The sequence below is a fragment of the Nilaparvata lugens genome, chromosome 3 (assembly GCF_014356525.2).
Source record: "Nilaparvata lugens isolate BPH chromosome 3, ASM1435652v1, whole genome shotgun sequence".
NCBI classification, from domain to species: domain Eukaryota; kingdom Metazoa; phylum Arthropoda; class Insecta; order Hemiptera; family Delphacidae; genus Nilaparvata; species Nilaparvata lugens.
Genome location: NC_052506.1, coordinates 92,151,142 through 92,172,229, shown reverse-complemented (window position 1 = coordinate 92,172,229; position 21,088 = coordinate 92,151,142). Strand labels below are relative to the sequence as shown.

The 21,088-nt window shown below is 34.3% G+C and overlaps 1 protein-coding gene across 1 annotated transcript in view; it reads right to left on the bottom strand.

The window, feature by feature from the left end:
* Window positions 1-20,160: 20,160 nt before the first annotated feature.
* LOC111055522 (pre-mRNA-splicing factor ATP-dependent RNA helicase DHX16) overlaps window positions 20,161-21,088 on the bottom strand; it is a 37,458-nt gene continuing 36,530 nt past the window's right edge. Inside the window, exon 17 of the mRNA XM_022342738.2 lies at window positions 20,161-20,391. Coding sequence (XP_022198430.2) covers window positions 20,257-20,391 — 135 coding nt within the window. The 3' untranslated portion in view covers window positions 20,161-20,256. The remainder of the gene's footprint in view (window positions 20,392-21,088) is intronic.

Here is a 21,088-nt window from a genome sequence, read left to right as displayed (position 1 = left end):
GATGAATTCAAACTAGGTTTTTTTGTGCGATTGATGAAGTAGGATTGACAGAATTTTGTCCAAAAATAGAGCTTAAAATTTAATAAGCCTTCAAAAATACACAACTGTAGGTCGTTAAACTCGGAATGTAATTTTAGATATTCCAAAAACAAGAGAGATTTTCAATACATTTCAGTAGATATCGTAGTATGGATGTAATACCGTAATAGAGAAATCAATTAGAAATTCTAAATCTCTCTCCACATTATATAACTATAAATTCTAAACAACTTCTAATCCCCTGATGTTATTTTTGTAGTTCTGTTAACAGTAGACCTCATGCAGTTGGAAATAGTTCTAATTGTTGATAATCCAAACCAATAAGCCATCAAAGAACATTCTGTGATTCTTAAACAATCATTTATACTCGAAGTTTTCATTTTTTCTTATATAGAAGAACTTCAATTATGATAAATTTGAATTTATATATCTGGTTATTTTTATATCTGGTTATTTATGTTTTACGGATCTCGAAAACGGCTCTAACGATTTTTACGAAATTTGGAACATAGATATAAAGATTCGATTGTACTAGGTCTCATTCTTTGGAAAACTCGCTGAACGACATTAAAAGGATATTATAGACATTATTTTATCTAGCTAGACAAGTTAATCGATTTGATCAACATAATCTGATTTGTTGACATGACATGATAATCCTCCTGAACTAGAGTATATCATAATTTTCAAAGTTGATCATTATTTGAAAATTTCAAGTGATTAGTGAGTGTTATTTTGTTATTCAATTTGGTTTGTATATAATCTTAATTATAAATATTTTGTTTTCAAATGTTTGAACAGAAAATTGAACCTGAATTCAAGTGTATGGAACATAACCTACTTTCTGGATTATTTATAGTGTATAAATCAAAATTCGGGAAAGAAACAGTTTTGGGCTGTGCCTGTTAGTACTTCCCCAATCATTTTGAAGAATTGTGTTCGGTTTATCAAAAGTCAATAAATAAATAACGAGGGAAGCTCGGTGCCCGGTATTTAGATAAAACTATGTAATCGTTTTCGTCGACTATTTTAAGTATTATCGGCAAACCAAGAACGGAACTAAAATGGGTTAACAAAAATTTGCTCCCAGAAAATGCATTTGGAGATGGGAATTTGATAACCTGCGCTTTGCTACTTGGTGCCACCCGAGCAGCGTGATGCTGTACAAACGTTCTTTGTTGGTGCACTCTAGCAGGATGGAAATCTATGTATTGAGAGGGAGTTTGTGAGCGATCTTTGTGATTGGATGGTAGATTTGCTGGTAGTGGACAAAGTTCAGCTAAGATAGAAAAAATGAAGCATAGAGAATGAAGTAAAGAAGATGAGGAATGAGACATAGAGTATAAAAGATTGAGGAGAGAAGATTAAGAAGAGATGAATAAGAGAAAATTGAGAAGAAAAGATGGAGCAGAGAAGATGAATAAGAGAGAAATGGAGAAGAGAAGATGAAGCAGAGAAAATGAAGAAGAGAGGATGGAATAGAGAAGATAAAGAAGAGAATTGAGCAGAGAATAAGAAGGAGGGGAGATGAAACAGAGAAAATGAAGAAGAGAAGATGATACAAAGATGGTGAAGAGGAGGAGATGGAGCAGAGAAGATGAATAAGAGAGAAATGGAGAAGAGAAGATGAAGCAGAGAAAATGAAGAAGAGAAGATGAAGAAGGAAAGGTGGAGCAGAGAAGATGAATAAGAGAGAAATGGAGAAGAGAAGATGAAGAAGAAGAAGAAGAAGAAAGAAGAAGAAGAAGAAAGAAGAAGAAGAAGAGAAGAAGAAGAAGATGAAGAAGAAAAGATGGAGCAGAGAAGATGAATAAGAGAGAAATGGAGAAGAGAAGATGAAGAAGAAGAAGAAGATGAAGAAGAAGAAGAAGAAGAAAGAAGAAGAAGAAGAGAAGAAGAAGAAGAGAAGAAGAGAAGATGGGAAGAAGAAAACTAGATGAAGAGAGTGAAGATGATCTGAGAGAATAAATAAAAGAAGATGAAGAACAGAATATAAAAAAGAGAAGACCAAGAAGAGAAGAAGAAGAAGAAAAGTTGGAGAAAGTGAAGATGGAGCTGAGAAGATAAAAATCATAAGATTAAAAAAAGGACAAAGGATAGAAAAGAAGAAGAAGAAGATGAAGAAGAAGAAGAAGAAAAGTTGGAGAAAGTTAATATCGAGCTGAGAAGATAAAAAACAGAAGATGAAAAAAAAGACAAAGGAAATAAAAGAGGAGAAGACAAAGAAGATCCAGAAGAGATGAATGAGAGAAGATGAAGAAGAAGAAGAAGAGAAGATGAAGCAGAGAAAATGAAGAAGAGAGGATGGAATAGAGAAGATAAAGAAGAGAAATGAGCAGAGAATAAGAAGGAGGGAAGATGAAACAGAGAAAATAAAGAAGAGAAGATGAAACAAAGATTGTAAAGAGGAGAAGATGAAGCAGAGAAAATGGAACAGAGAAGATGAAGGAGAGATGACGAAGTGGAGAAGAAGAAGACAAGTTGGAGAAAGTGAAGATGGAGCTGAGAAGATAAAGAACAGAAGATGAAAAAATACAAAGAAGAGAAAGGAAAGAGGAGAAGACAAAGAAGATCCAGAAGAGATGAATGAGAGAAGATGAAGAAGGAAAGGTGGAGCAGAGAAGATAGAAAAGAGGAAATGAGTAGAGAATAAGAAGAAGTGAAGATGAATCAGAGAGAATGAAGAAGAGAAGATGGGAAGAATAAGACTAGATGAAGAGAGTGAAGATGATCTGAGAAAATAAATAAAAGAAGATGAAGAACAGAATATGAAAAAGAGAAGATCAAGAAGAGAAGAAGAAGAAGAAGAAAAGTTGGAGAAAGTTAAGATGGAGCTGAGAAGATAAAAATCATAAGATGAAAAAAAGGACAAAGGATAGAAAAGAAGAAGAAGAAGAAGAAGAAGAAGAAGAAGAAGAAGAAGAAGAAGAAGAAAAGGAAGAAAAAAGAAGAAAAAAAAACAAGAAAAAGAAGGAAAAGCAGAAGAAAAGAAGAAGAAAGAAGAAGTGATGAAGCACAGAAGACAAAGAAGCAGAGGAGATGAAGAGGAAAGATGAAACAGTGAAGATGAAGAAGGGATGCTATCGACCGGCGGATAGTCAGGCGATTTTGTCGGCTGGGTGAACTCGACCTGTGCAGTCCTAGTCCTCTCTGCAGACTTGTGCTCTCTCACTCTCTCACTCTCTCTCACTCTCTCTCTGCTGTGTCGAGTCCAAAACCCCGACCCGACCTGCTGACTCGACACCATAGGTCCACTGACGCATCCCACACAATAGGGCTCTCTCAATCTCCCTTGTAGCTCGTAGGCGGTGATCATTTCCCTCATCCCCGAAAGCCCGCACAATGCTTCCATGAGTACATCCCTTACTCGATCGAAATTTTGGAAATTATTGTTATCACAGATGAAACACTAACATCCTCCACTCTGTTGATACACAACTTATTTTATCGATTCAGCAATAACTCGAACTTTCATCTTACTGTTGTAAAACCTTGTGCTATAGTGGGTCACTTCCCAACTTCAATTAAACTGTACATCTGAAAGACATTTTTGTCCTATTAGGGCCGTTTGCACAGTCAAAGCTTAAACTGAATTTAATCAGCTGTTGGCTTGAACTCAAAATGAAACACATTATAACATACGATACTTGATACGGATTTAATCCAGTTTAAAATGAAATTTAGTTTAAACTGTTACTGTGCGAACGGCCCTTAGTGTCGCAGCTATTGATCATTGCTAAGAGAATGCGGAATGAAACAATATTGTAGTTATCATAAATGAACCCTAGTCCTGTATGCTGATTAACCTGCAAAATTTATCCTATACTATTGAAATAGAAGAAGTTTTGGGCAATAGCCTGTTTTTTCTTCTTCGACTATTGTATTGTTTCCTCTATCCAATAAATAAATAGTTTGGATGAGTATTTGAAGTAGTAGACAATGTATCAGAAGTGTGTGGATATCACCATAGAGAAAAGGTAACACATCTATCTCATGCTATCTTTTCTCTATTATAATACCCTCCACTCTGTTGATACACAACATTTAACGTGTTTCGGATGGACACGTTAAGCCATCGGTCCCGGCTGCCTAAAAAGCAATCGTTAGGTCATGTCAGAGGACCTGAAATTGATCAGTTGCGACCTGAAAACTCTGACACCAGACCTGAGCCAGCCAGGTCACACGATATTATTATTATTATTATTATATCTCTATTATATTAATTACTTATCTACAGTATTCAAATAGCCAATCCAGCAAAAAATACATCAATAATCATTTTAATTTTCTCTTAATATTGTCGTATGAGAAGAGTATTATTATTTTTGTTTTTATTTATTGTAAAATTGCTTATCAGGAAATATTCATTCTACCATGTTGACATTTAAAAAATCTGGCGTGGCGCACTCACACAACTTTCCTTGCCGTTATGGAAATTAATCACCTGACGCTAGTGTTCCCGCGCATCACAAGTCTACTATTCAAAGATTTGAGCCAGCTGATGACAGGGCAATAACGCTGGAGAAACACGAGGTCTGCTATCTCTTCATAGTGAATCATTTAATAGAATCAACTGTTGCCAACAGTTTGCAATTGGATAATCACATTTTCTCGAATTTCGAGCTTATTTTCAATTTTAGGTGAAAAAGTTACTGAACATTAATTGTAGAGATTCTCACGCTCAAACTTTTCCACCCGAAATGTTCTGTTAAAATTGTATCTGAAGCCTGATAATTGAGAATCTAAAATCAAACTTTGCATAGATGGGGCGGAGCTCCTGAAATTTTTACAGGGACTTGTGGCAGTTGATACTTATCGATGACTATTTCCGGTATAACTTTGATCAAAATCGTTGGAGCCGTTTTCGAGAAAATCGCGAAAAACCCTGTTTTTGACAAAATTTTCGCCATTTTAGCCGCCATCTTGAATCGCATTTGATCGAAATTGTTCGTGTCGGATCCTTATATTGTAAGGACCTCAAGTTCCAAATTTCAAGTCATTCTGTTGATTGGGAGATGAGATATTGTGTACACAGACGCACATACACTCATACACACACACACACACCACACACACACACACAACACACACACACACACACACACACACACACACACACACACACACACACACACACACACACACACACAACACACACACACACACTTTTTTGGACTCAGGGGACCTTGAAACGTATAGAAATTTAGAAATTGGGGTACCTTAATTTTTTTCGGAAAACCATACTTTACTTACCTATGGTAATAGGGCAAGGAAAGTAAAAATCAAATAAAGGCCAATATCGATACATATGTTGCATATCATGACAGAAAATAATAATATGATGCAAAAAATAAATTTCATAAAAATATGATAAATGAAACAATTTTATGAACGAAACAGTATCAGTAGAGTAGAAGAATGTCGTTGCAGTAGTACAGTTTTCAGACAATTTTGAACCCGACAGTTGAACATTATACAACATGAATATTTAGAATTCACACAAAATATATTACAGACACACAACAGGCTGCATCATAAACTTCACGCTGCATGTTCTGTAGATCTCTCATTTATATAGCTCCTTGTTTACGTCGATATGATTCTGTAAAGTCAATAAGAGAAGACTGGTAGCTGTTTACATCTCCATATTGATAAGAGAATGAAAATTTCATAGAATGTAGTAGCTTGTTGATGTAGCTGATATCAGAACAAGGTTATGAGAGAAGAAAACAAGTTAACGTAGGCCTACAGATCAAAGAGGCCTATGATTATTGTAATTTCGAGTGAAATTAGTGGTAGTACATGAAGGAGCCTTGATAGAAGCTAAAGCAGGGCTACTGTCCTTGATGGGAGGCATAACAATCAAATGAGAGCGTTTGTTGTACAAAAAAAAAATGTTGGGAGTAGGAAAATTCGTGATTTTGAGATTTTGTTGAAGGTGACTTCGATAATGAAAATGTACCTTAATAATATACTCATGATGCAGATTGAGAAGAAATTAGCAAGATCTCAAATAACTTAAAACGTGACTTGATAAAATAAATGTATAAATCAAAAGGTGTGCGGTGTATTATATTTTGTAACAAGCGGGTAACCCGTGGTTCGCAAGAGTCTAATTAAAAATTGACAAACTGAACACTTGACCTATTGAAATCTTGAAGAATTAAAAATGGGCCTGTAGGAAATTATCCTCGGTAAATTGAGAATGTATATGCGAAAGCGAAATAATTTCAAGTCAATCAGTCCAGTAGTTCAGACTACAGTCACTATATTATAACTATTATATATTTTGGTTATAAAGTTACTGTAGTTCAGCCGTGATGATGCGTCATTCGTGAATTTCCTATCCCTTACGTGTACAAGCCAATTGTCTCCTTTATTATGTTATAGATTAATAATTTAAATTAATAAAAACAATATAAAACTAAAGTGCCCTTTTATTAAAACATTTTAACGACTAGTTTCGACCTACTTTGGCCAAAAGTAGTTTCGCTATAGTAAGGTCCACGTTATAATGACAGTATTTGATCAACTTTGGTGTTGCTATCCTTGTCTATTATTTGACAAAGCAGGTAGTACTATCCTTTTCTTGCTCCACAACGATGCCAAATCTGTTTTTGACTATGTAGGAAGATAATTAATCAAGGCAGAGAATCGGCAACGCTGATAACGTGGATCTCACTATAGTTCGCCTCCATGGTGCACATTGGGTGAAGCTAAATGAACTAGAAATAATGGCGGTCAGACAAACTTATGTTCTCCTGACCGAAAACTACACAACATCTAAAATTGGAAATTGGAAATATACAGTGTATTGAATACCTAGGCATTTGAGACTCATGAGCTACATTTTTGGGGGTATCTGCCATAATATTGGCCAAAAGTAGCCTATATAAGTGAAGTGATTTTGTAAATCATTTACACTGTTACATTACACACTATTCTAATAATTAAAGTTGATGAGAAAGTCCACACTCTACAAGAATAGATTGGAAAGATATACAAAAATGTAAACTATTGTAGCTCAAAATATTTCTTTCGTGTTTGATTATGCACAGTATTTCTTACACAAGCAATTTCCAACACTGCTTCAAATCAACACCCTCAAGCATTCAAAAAGCTTAAATCTATTTCTGATTAGCAACATAAAAAACCAATTTAACTGATTCTCTTTAACTAGAATGCATCTTTCTGTAATTCATTACCTTACGAGTGTTATGAGTGATAATTCAAAGACTTTTCAAGTTAAATGAAATCCAATCAGAAAGATCAAAGGAAAAGGGAAGAAACAAGGAAATACTTGAGGTGAAGAGACAGTAGATAATCTTCTGTTGATGTCGTAAGCAATAAAACGAAAAAGAACCAATGAATGTGGATGTTCACAATAATTAATCACTAGGAAAAGTGCGGTGTGGAGGGGAATAAAATAGCAGCTCAGCTCCAAAAATATTGAGCGAGCGAATGATAGAGAGAAAGAGGATAGAGAATGGAGAGAAAGATAACATAGTAGTGGTGGGGAGAGGGGAAGGCCACGTGCAGTTTGAGTTGCATCGTTGGATAGGCCTACCTACCTACACATACTCGTACAATCGTCCCACTATTAGTAAGACTGAGGCCTAGGCCTAGCATTGCCCTGCCAACTTCTAACTTACACACTTGACTTGTTAAGTCGTTGCTCTGTTCTGCTCTTCCTCCATCTAAAATCACTTTTGCTCCTTTTTACCTCTTCCTTGAAACTTGTCTTCAAGAAGGTGCAGGCAGTGGAATTCTTTAGTTTTGGTTTTGCTTTGTTTTTTGATTAGCTTGGTTTCAAAAGACTCAACTAATGCCTGGACTGCAAAATAAAGAATGAGAATCAAGAATTTCATTATTTTAAACTGAATTGAATTATTGAAATAAGAGAGGGGAGCATTTTTTAGAGGATATGAATATTATAGTGATGTTCAATACAATAAATATCATTGTAAATTTTCCACCTTTCCCAATTATTTTAACGAACTTGTTTAATTTTATCAATAACTCATAGTTTAAGTGAACGGTTAATAATTTGATAATGATGCATCAAAAGTAGGCCTACTTGAAATTATTATAGAATCATGAAATAATAATAATAGTAATGGTATGGCTTTTAATTGTGGGGAGTTCCTGACAGAAATTCCACCTCGCCTGAATGTATCATTTAAGCAGTCAATGGACATCAATTTATTATGAAATTATCATACTATAATCAGAATGTTTGAGAATCATTAAGGATATTTGTTGTTTGATTATTATCTCTCTTCTCTGACTTCCATCATGGATCAACTAGTGGTAGCTAATCGCTATCCATAGCTTTTCGATATTCAATTTTTGTCGACTTGAACTAGGTGTTATTTAAAGTGTAAATCAATCAAAACTTGAACAAAATTCATGTGAATTCAATAAAAAATCTCTCAACCAAAACCGTACTGAAATCATGAAACTTCTCAATTAGTTGAACAACTAAATATCACGTGTTTATTCCGATCTACATAAAATGAATGTGAGCAGTCAAGATTCCTAAATTTCCCTTTCAACTCTTTCCTTGCTGAATGGTAGAATTTCCACTTCAGGCTTGATGAATAGACCACAACAATCTGAATTTATAATTACTAACAACAAATTTTAAACTTGTATTGTGATGTAGAAAATTCAAATAATATTGCAGTACATTTTTCCAGTACAATACCAGAAATTTGATTTAGTAGTTCTTGATTATTTTAAGAACAATTATTAATTGTTTTTCCTTTCAAATACGTTCAATACAGATTGAGAGCTATTTTCATTGAAGTTTATCTCATTTTGATAAACGATAAACAATGAACATAAACTAAATGTGGTTGAAATTAATGTTCAGGCCGCGAAAAACGAATCAATAACATCAGTTGACTACTATTATAGGCCTGCTATACATTGATTGTTGAGTAGTGTGCTGCTGTTTAGCCAATAGCATCACATCCAATTGAGTCCAAGGCAACCAATAGAGCTGTAGCATAGCATAGCCTAGCGTATGATAAGCACAAGCATGGAGGAAGTTCAAAGAACTCTGCAGCTGTTCATGAGAAGAATCTTTGAAAGAGCCATAAAAGCGATCTGCCACCGAGCCTTTCAGCTGCCACATACAGCATTTAAACACTGCTCTAAAAAATAATCTCACAGCTTATTTTCGGAAGCGAGAGCTTCTGATGCCAACTTTGGTGGAAATGTACACGAGCATGCACTGCACAGCCACACGTGCCCCTGCCCGTGCCCGTTCTATAGCAATATCTCTATTGTCTCAAACTTATTTGCCACAATCCAATGAAGATCGACATTATTTAATCTGGTATTATATACTAGGTAGCCTACAGTACACATATATTTATTTATGTAGTCAGATTACAGAGTGAGTGATATGTATGGGAACCCATCAATAAATTGAAGAGTGTTTTAGATATATATTACTGTTACTTTCAGGATAAGTTATTGGTCAAATACTCTACCTTTTGACGTACAACTGAATTTAAACCCCTCTTAAAGGGGTAACTCGACTTAAGGGTTGTAACTCGAATATTTTAAATGTATTGTGTGGTACATCATTTAAAAGGCCTTTTTAGAACAAGAAAGATGGCATCGATAAAAATGTTCTATGATACTTTTATCCAAAATGGCGGTTGATTGAAGTTTTAGTTTTTAAAGAAATAATTGATAAAGTTTATGCAGCCGCCATTTTGAATAAAAGTTTCATAGAACATTTATATTGATATCATCTCACTTGTTTTAGAAAGTTGAATTCAGTTGTACGTCAAAAGGTAGAGTATTTGACCAATAACTTATCCTGAAAGTAACAGTATTATCTACAACAGTCTCCAACTTATTGAAGGGTTACCATGTCATATGACTCACTCTGTATATAGGCAATTACACAAATAAAGGGAAAGATTAAAATAACTGCTGAAATAAAATTCAAAATACCAACAACATAATACCTCTTTGAGTTGTATTATTATATTTTCATCTAATAATAATACATTCTTTCTTATATTCATTCATAATAAACAAATAAATAATCTGCTGTAAAAAATATCGATCCAATCCGAAGTTTGAAATATAAGATGTTGTGTTTGTTCTATAATAACCAAAGTACTTGTTTTCGGCTACATCAATATGCTGTAGCCATATTATACTACGAGAGTGTTGCTCTAGCAAATGAGCTGTTCTATGACAGATTAGAGGCAATCTCAAATATTCCTGATAATGATTTCCGAGAGTTATTATTATTTCATTATCATTATATAATTTCTATCGTTAATATATTTTGAATCGAGAACTATTAAATATCGTATAGACTAAAATACACCTGTTTGCTCTCATTGCAATTATTGTCAGACTTCATTACGAAACGTTCGAACAGACTCCATTGCAAACGGCATCTGAGAACAGTAACAGAGTACAATGAAAGAGATGCAAAAAGTGATACAGTGATGAGTGATACAATGAAACCCCGACACAAATAGTCTAAAAAAATTAGACAAATCACTTGTATCGGCATTTCTTAATAACGATTAGAGTGCTTTCAATTGAATCTTATATGAGAATACGTTCAAGAGTTTTAGAAATGAATGAGATATTTGTTTTATCGGAGATTCTCAGTGTTAAATTCTTTGAAACTGCTAACTACGAAATCATAATGATATTAATATTTTATTAGTGATATGCCGATTCGGGAGTAGATGTAGTGGTATCATGGCTAACCATCATTCCAAGTAAGTCTTTGAAAAATGCATCCACAGTTTCAAACTTGAATAAAATTATTGATCATTACAATATTACTTAAGTAATCAAGGGTAGAATAGCTGCAACGGAAGCAGAAGGAATCATTTGGACATTGTGAATGCCATTGACCCTAAACCCTAAACCTTAAACCCGTTTGGTCAGCTGGGTTGGGGATGAATTATTTTTTGGAAGCCATGCATGAGATGCATTCCAGCTGTGAACACATCCTGCTGCTGCCGTTGTGTAATTGCACAAGTGACCAGTGGGGTAGTGGAGGTTAGTCGAGGGTAGGCCAAGTCCAAAGCGTGCCCTCACTGTAAACAATAATTATTTTAGCATGGCCATTGTTGGAGAATCAGAGAAAGGGGTGTCATCTTACACGGGTGGGAGAGAGAAGAGAGGGAGAGAGAGTACGTGAGGAGATGGATCGCTAGAGCATTATTTGATCGATAGTGTGAGCAATTTATTATCGTGAATCGACAGAGGAGTTTTATGGCAACATTTAAACTAAACGTTTTTTCAAAGATTGATGATGCTTTGTTGCTGATGATGTCCACATTTGTACAATACTTGTGAGTGGGTTCAATACAATGAGAATCGGATCCATGAATCAGATCAATGATTTCGAACCGAAATTGAGTTACGTAAAAAGAATCGACAGTGTTCCTTTTCTAGTACCCATATGAAAACTCCAAAGTAACTGATGAATATAAATTGACACAACATATTGATTAGTCAATATGCCTAATTTACCTAGCTAATAAATTAATCAATGAAATTCCAGATTACCTTATGGAGCATATTAATCGAAATTCTGTTACATTGCTTACTAAAAGAACTATTGTATATGGATAATTACCAGTAAAATCGAGGACATAGGTACTTTTTGAGTGACTTATCTCAATAGTATCAATAGTACCGTTTGTTTGCCATCTCTCTTTCTTTCTCTTTTCATTCTTTCTCTTCTCTTTCTTTCTCTCTGTCTTTCACCCTTATTCCACTAATTCATCGTCTTCTTTTATTAAATATTATATTATATAATTTCTATTTTTTCATCTTTTGTAAGTTCTTAATGACTCATATTGAATTTGTATTAGCAACTCTCACCTGCGCACAGGATTTTCCTTCAGGTGATTGGTTTCTTTTATTTTTGCTGAATTTTTTTCTATATTTATTGTTGTTGAAGAACCAATAAAGAATTTTTGAATTTTTTTTGAGTCACATTATGAATTATTTATTTATTTGTGGATACAATCACAAATCATATAAATATGATTGGGAAGGAACAACAGGCTTGGCCCAAAACTATTCCATTCCTAAATTTTGATAATGAATTTCAGTACAGAGTCGTGGATTAAAAAATAAATTGCCCTACTTTTAAAGAAATTTTTTGCCCATCGTAAAACTGGAAACATTTTCAATGAGGATTCAGGAATCATTATCATTGGATAAGCTTGAACTGAAACCACATACATTCAAAATACATATAGTAAAATAAAATAAATATAGAATTTTCAAGAAATTGAAATACAGTGGAAACTGCATCACAGTAACTATGAAAATACTAGTATGAAAATGTTGTCCATTGTTCTCCAGTCACTTATAAGAATTTAGTTTTCCTTTCCTTGTCGCGTCTCGACAGCGTTGTTGTTGGGGAGGATCCCCTGTAACCAGACAACACACAAGAAATCTAACGGCTGTGAAGATGGGGTTCCTTCGAATTCATCTTTGCGAGTGTCTTCCCCCAATGAACAAAATTAAAGCAACCCTCCCCCAGCATGACATCGAGATATATCCAATTTAGACAAATCGTATCTCGAACGTTATGATGGGTTGGTCGAAGAAGGAGAGCTGGGAAGAAAGTATCAGAGCAGAGAGACCCCTTAGATCATCCAATCTTCTAGATATAGTTCAAGCTCGATGGTGATAGAACACTTACTTTCTTATGTTACCCGATTCAATACTATTAATGCTAGTATTGCTATCAATAGGGATATTCTCTTTCCAAACAAATCACTGATTATATTTATAGAGGACTATAAAGACATTCATCCAGAAACGTTTCCGTCAACCCCATCAAACTGAATAAAATGTGATTGGAAACGCTAATTATTGGTTTATCTAATTGACCGTAGAAGAATGATTTTAGAGATTTTCAGCTGTCGTGTCATGAGATTACAAAATTATCAAAATATTTTGTATGGCATGTTTAGATTTATCAGAACAACTAGAAAATGTTGATGTTTTTTCATCGATGATCGATTAATATGATTAATATAGTGTGAATATGTAGATCATGAATATTGAAATGAAATCATATTTCTCTTACCACAAAAAATTCAATAAATAGAAGTAAAGAGATAAAAAAAGCTATTCAATTGAAATATTCTGTAAATATTTTAAGCATAATTTGTCATAACTGGATCCCTCTTTCCTTTAAAATCAAATATAGATATTCACTACTTATTCTTTACACATTAAAATTATTGAAAAAATATTTATAAATTGTGGTGTTTGTTGTTTGGCAAAAATAATCTAGTTGGTATGGACATGATTGACGAGTATTATATCAAAAAACACCAACATTCAATAAGTATTTTTCTAGGAAATTACAAAATGATGATGATAATAATAGAATATTATTTTATAAATAATATGGCATTCAACTTTGAAAGGAAGAAGCACAGATTCCAAATCGATCAACTGATATGGGCTCCACCAGCTAAGTTTTCGAGTACTGCTTTTACAGCTCATGAAAAACTGTGATAATAATGCAGGCCTACGTCACGTATAGGTTCAACGTTCTTCATGTCCATTTATTTTTGTGTTTAGCAAGATTCAACCATCACACAGACAACAAGATCTCAAAAATATCTATCAATAATACTATTGTGTGAGAATTTGAACCACCTCACGTTTATAGAGGTTGGAAACTTCTTAGCCACTTGCCAAGACTACCCACTCAAATCTAATTAATACACTTTCTATATTGTTCAAAAATACTTGTAAAATTATAAGTCAAGTGCAATGTATAGCTGAAGTTGAGATAGATATTAGCATAGAGGAATAAAATGGAGGAATGAAGTTTAATTTCAATGTATAGCTAAAGTTGGATGGATATTAGTATAGATGAATAGAATAGAGGAATGAAGTTAAATCTAATTGCAATGTATAGCTGAAGTTCAGATGGATATTAGCATGGAGGAATTAAGTTTTATTTCAATGTATAGCTGAAGTTGGATAGATATTAGCATAGATGAATAGAATAGAGGAATGAAGTTTAAGTCTAATTGCAATGTACAGCTGAAGTTGGATAGATATTAGCATAGATGAATAGAATAGAGGAATGAAGTTTAAGTCTAATTGCAATGTACAGCTGAAGTTGAGATGGATATTAGCATAGAGGAATGAAGTTTTATTGTTCATCGACGATTGAAGGCATTACATTACTCTCCAATAGTAGGTCTTCCCAACAACTGAAAAATTATCTATGATATTAGAGACCAGTTCTTGTGATAGGATCAAGTGGATAACAGTTGTGTTGGGTTTTGAACTGGTTGCCGATTTAGGATGAGATAACAGTAAGTCATGGTTGGGCATCGATTCGGGCGATGGAGGGAATTGAATATGAGTGGAAATGAGGTTAAAGCAGTCGAGGTTAACTGAGTCCGAGTTGAACTGAACATGGCGGACGCAGAGCCAAACCGATTGCGAAATGGCGTCGAGCTGTGCCACTATTTCAACCCATGTCCTTCTGAACTCGCAAGTCGAAAAATGTTTTCGACGAGTTTGTTGACCCATTTAACCGCACATTTGTTTACTCGACGGAATGCCGTTTTCTCAATATTGAGTGTGTTCTGACACGTAGGCCGAATATTTAAGCACTTGCGCTGCTAAAGCTAGACCAATGACGTGGCGCGCAGTTCAACAACGTTTCGTAGAGTTCATCGCCAACAGTGAACTCTAGCAGACTGATCGCTCTAATCACTGATAACTCATATCAGAGCTGATTTCTTCTAACTGAAAAACAACTCCTAATGATACAAAGTATAATTTCCAACAAAGAAATATTATAGGAATCAGTGATAGAAAGTGAAATTTCCACTTTTATAAATTTTCTTTGATGCTAGAATTTTATATTTGGAAAAAGTAGTAAAAAACGTTCAAAAAGCAAATTTGAAGGATATTTTAGAGAAATTCCAATGTTTATTTCATTTCCCTACCGTACTGAAAGCTCACAACGCATTGAATATCGCCATATAGTAGCTAATGACCTCCAAGTAGTAGAAATGATGGAAGTAGATCCATAATGTATTCATTCTTGACGCTGAAAGATTTCACTGTCTTGATCAAGTATTCTAATAATTCAGCAAACTAGTAGTACTTGCTTCAAGTAAATCACATTTTAAAAACATTTTTATTTCAGTCATGAATTTTCAATGTACATTGATGATTGAAAACATTGCTCTTTAATTAATTTTCCATAAAATTCCCACGCTAGAAATCAGAGTAATGCTAATTTAGCCTGATTCTTGATGGAGGATGCTCACTAACAAAAGTGAGGAAAAACACGCCTTGAATAAGATTCTTAATACAAAGTCAGCCTTGTAACAGTAGGTGTTTAGTTTTCAGTCGTATTCATCAACATGTAATTTGATTATGGAGAGGTAACCTCTTAAATATTCATTATTTGAGAGTTGGCGTTTCGACAGTACTTAAGTTTCCTATCCACATTCTCTCATGTGGAGAAAAACAAAAGGCGTTGTACTCGGAGATGGATCGTAAACAAAGGAGGAAAAGGAGAGGGTGGAAAAAGAGAGAGGGATGATTATTGTGATTACACAACACGCATGGGCCGGGGCCGGGGCCAGCGTTTGGGGTTGACGATTGGGGTTGTCCCGGGGCCGGGCCAGTGGGGTTGTCGACCGGGCGGCTAGGACACGTGTAGCCACGTGGAGCAAGCGATTTTCGGTGGAGCGGGTCGTTGAACCAAGCTCAAGGTCGGAAACTTGCACGTGGCATGACCAACCCGGCCTGAACCTACCAACCATCGATCCGATTGGCCACGTGGAGAGGTCGCCTCCGCGCGAGGGTCGCTGAACTCACTCGGCCTAGAGGCCATTGCCCCCACCCCACGTGTCATGTGCCCCAACTTAGCGCGCAACCCATTTAGACGTGCCCGCACCGAAAATACCTACTCTCTACACTCTGCTCGAGCCTACTTCTATCAATAATTGTCTGTGCATCTGATAATACAGACCACATAAACTGATCAAACACAAAAATCGAGTCAGAACCCTAGACCAAACGGCTCTAATCTGAAGAGAATCGGTGGAGAAAATCGCATGAAACTCCACAAAACACAACTAATCCATTTCGAGTTGAACAAGAAGACATCGACTCGTCCAAGTAGATAATCATTTGATCATATTAAAACGCTCAAATGTACATATTACATAGGATGATCTGAGATGTGTCAACTACAGACACCTCAAAAGGATGGCGGATGACAGAGAGGCATGGAGAGTTGCTGTCAACAAATGTTAACCAAAAAGAGAGAAAACGCTCAAAACTGATCAAACACAAAAGCCTAGTCAGAAATTTAGACTAAACGGCACTAATCTGAAAAAAATCGGCCGAGAATAACCCATGAAATTTTACAACACTGAACTAAATCATGAAAATTTCAAGACATGGACCCGTCGAAGTAGCTGATCATTTGAAAGTATGTAAAACGGACAAAACTGATCAGACACAAAAATCATGCTAGAAACGTTGGCTCAAAGACTCTAATCTGAAGAAAATCTGTCATGGAAATCGCAAAACTATATTCTCAACAGAACTAAACATATATTTGTGATGAAAAAGTTGAGATGAAAGATCTACATCAATTATTGCATTTTTACTGATCATCATCAGCACATAACGAATTATCATAATCAATTTTTGAAAACTATTTAATTGTCAAGTGTAATAAAGCTTTTCTTATTTGATATAATTTAGAAAATTTTCCAGTAGCTGACTTTGAACTATTGACCCCAGGGAAGTTAACGGTTGAATCGATAGCAATGAACTTTATTTGATCAAAATAACATGGCACGTGACCATGCATAGTTGACCACCGTTTAGAATACAGCATCGTTAAAACTTCTTTATGATTGAGAGGTCTATGATCTGTCAAGTAAAATTAAATTTCCTAAATCCTATCAGATTTAGCAGTAAATATGTTTTTCTTCTTTGATGAGCTTGATTTGAAAATGATGCAAATGTAAAACAACAATAATCAAATGTATTTAAATGTCTCATAAGATATTATATTAGATGAGAAAGATTTTTCCCCTCTTCACAGCTAGTATACAACTAATTTGATTAGCTTCATCAAAAATACTTTGAATCGAAACCTCATCCTGCATCTAATCAAAATCTAAACCAGTATGATTTCACACTACATCACATACATGTTGTATTTTTCCCCGTTAGGGTTACTATTTAATATAACTAAAATAGAAATCTAAGTACCCTTTTTAAAATTGTTTACTCACAATTTTATTGTACCTTAATTAACCTTATTTTTTCGGAAAGTAATACTTTCCATACGGTAATAGGGCAAGGAAAGTAAAAGGGTACTTGGATTTAAATTTTTATTTATATTGTGAATATTTTCTCATTGACAAATTTTGAAACAAATATTTGAAAAAAGGTTTGTCAACAGCATCCAAAGAATGAGTCTTGTTTTGCTATGAGAAAAATAATATTTATGGCATTTTATAAACATGTTTGACAAAACAATTTATACGTAGTAAATAATGCTCTTGTCAGCTATAAAATATATAAATGATCCGAGGAAACGAGATAACGATGACTTTTATTTTGAAATCGACCATTTGACCGACAGTTATGAGTCTGTAACGTTTCAAGTCGCTGGCTTCCATCCATATTCTCATCGGTGAGGCAAAACACTGCCAGGCTTGTGGTAGATTATAACAGTCGACATGTCATCAATTAAATAATTCATAAAAATGTTTCCGAAATACAATAACATCAATAAATCTGAATCAACTATTAAACATTAGCTGAGTTTAGACAGTTGAAACGAAAGCAGAATTCTATTAATAAATAAAGATAGATTTATCGCTCACATTCTTTCACAATCCACATCATCTGATCTACCTCACGGAAACAAATAAATTTTGGGGGAAACATTTTAGTGCTTTCTAGCTGGATTTCCACCTATCGGTAACAGTGTACGTGTCCGGTACAGTGAAAATATGATTCTCATGCGTTCTAATGCGACTATTCATACACGCTCGGCCGGGCTGAGTGGGAATAGTCTTATTAGAACTCATAGGGATAATATCATCCAGCTTTATCCAGTGGTCAGTGACATTCAATAATTGAATTGGAAAGATCAGAGGTTCAAAGTTAGTCAAACAAAGGTATTGGATATAAAGGGCTAAAGAAATTAATAATATAACAGAAAAAACATTGCCAGCTGCTCTTACGAGTTAATCTGAATAAATTCTCAGATATGTCTTATTATTATTATAGTAAAAATAAACTGTATAAAACCAGTATAAACTGTAACTGAAACAGTAAATAAGGAAGCAAGTAATGAATCATACAAGCAGAAACGCTTTTGTCAATAGGTGGACTTTTCTTCACACTTTGGAAATGCAGTTGTCCAAATAATAATTTATGGAGATTGTTTATCACATACTTTTTATTTGTTACGCCTTGTTGACAGAGCAATGATAAGAGCTGAACACCCGTGTTGTAGTACAAAAAATACAATACTTTAATCACGTAGTGTCTAAAAACCCGTTTTGTTCTGTCAAGTAAAAAAAATGAAGGTAACAATCAGAATATATAAATAATACCAATTAGAAATACATAATCTAGTAGAAACAAATGCAATAAAATGTGCTGGGGGCCCTATTTTCTTTGAAAATAGTGACCATCCTCTCAGTACGGTATTCTACATGCTTACACAAACAAAAATGACATAATGTCCTTTCACTTCAGTTTTTCCATCATTCATTTTTTGATAACTCGAAATATGTTTAAGTACGGTAACCTTAAAGTTGAAATGTTGACTCATTCGCTAGATAAATATAATAAACCATTTGAAAACACTAACAAGAAAGGGAGATCTATGTGGAAAATAACAATTTCTTGTTTGGATCATTTTTGTTTGATTGACCTAACAATACAGGAATATAACCGTTAGACATTTTGTGATATCGATAAATTCAAAATCAAAGTGAACAAACTTTATTATCCTGAGTACGTTTATTTTTGAGAAAATTGTATTCAACTACTCTAATCAAGTGGAATTATGGTCTTGGATTCAAACGCAAATAACATTTTTTTTCTAGAAAATTTCTAAAATCTCTTCTAAAACCGAATGCTACCATGCAATTGATTTCTTTGATGTTTAAATTCACTGAAAATGAGTCACAATTGGTCAGGTAGAGGTTGTTTGAAATTCTTCTAGAAGAATGAATATTGTTAACAGAAATCTCTTCTTTTTTGTTTCTGCAGGAAGGAAACATCCGGAAATAGTTATGATTAGTTGAACTCATTTAAGGCCTGTAGGCCTATTATTTTGGGGCAGATGAATGAATCTGATATATTAGGTTTCTGTTTATTCAGTTGCGAAAAAAAAGTTCCAACAAGAACGAGATTTACCAGGTCAAGGAACAATTATAAAAAACCCCAACTGGAAATGCATACAGGGCGGGATGCAATGGACTTAACAATGCAGGCTGGATTGTAGGCCTACAGCAGAGTGATAGGAGAAAGCCAACTGGAAATGCATTAGCAAACAACGAAAAAAACTGATGGGGAGTGCATTCAACTCAAAAGAATGCAAGTTCGTTCACATTTCCGTTTTCACCCTTTGTGTCCACCCACCCAAACAAAATGCATAGGAACCAGTTCAAACCTAAAAAACACGGTGAAAATCAGGAAACTACCCTTGGGATGCACATCAAAGCAGAAATAGAATCATCGATATTAAGAGCTGTCTTTTGCAAACCTGTTTTTTTCTATCTAGTCCAGTTGCATCACACCCCTAATAACCATAACCACCAACGGTTTTATGTCATTTCCTAATTCATTGCACGGAATTTTGTGCATCAACTGTTGATGCCGATTCCCTCAAATGAAATATATCTGAAATTTACATTTCAAGTTTGTAAAACGCAATAATAGATTTCTATCTGCATCTACAAACGCACAATATAAGAATTCGATTCCAATAGAATCAGTCAAATCAGAAAACTTTGAAAATAGGAATAGAATGGAACGGGCAAACAAAACGTTTAGTTGCTTAAATAATTATTCATATTTTTCTAAACATTTACATTTAATAAAATTCAGTCTTAAATTACATTTATAATACAGAGATAAAATACACATAAAACAGAAACCTAGAAATGTGTATCAATGTTCACCCAACTCAGCTCGAGATTTGCCCATATTCTTGGGCATTTTCTTGTTGGTAGAGTCATCCAGTTCCTTTGGCTTATAATAATGCGGAGCAACCTCAAGTAGCCACTTGCTCTCTATTTCTGTAACCTAAAATAAAGAATAACAACATAATTACCAATATGGATTTTCTACTTGAAATTTCAACATCCTATACAAACATTACAAAAGTATAAACTTTGTTCATTTTTTTATGTGTAATAAGATAGCGGTTATCACAGTAAGCTTGATGATATGAGAAGTTCATGTCCACATTTACAACAAATATTTGCAAGACCCAAACCAAATAGACAGGAATGGAAATTAGTGATTAATTATAAATTTTAGTAAAGGTTTCGTAATTATAATTGATAGACCTGATAGAATAAGGATTGTAGCTTCAAAGACATTACTTCCTCACATTCCAAGATCAATAACAGAATTCGAATGAGGATGTTCCTATTCCCTGATGCTTTACTGTTCAAGTGATGGTATTGCGATATTGTTACTAACTATCTTCATTACAATCACTTTAGAATCAAGAAGTAGATTCCCACCAAGCTTATGCTATTTGAAGTATTGAATAATAATGTAATGATAATCATCAATCCATTCAGTTTGATTGTGCATTATAACTCTACTAGTTAGGAATAGAAGTATTAATGCTATTATTGTTCAATGTATTATTTTTTAGTAAGGAATGTTATTTATTTGAATTGATTGTGGTGAATTGCAATTGTTTTTCATAGTTAAATGAAACCTACTTTGCGGAAATAAATTTGAATTTGAAGAATGTTCTACTCATATA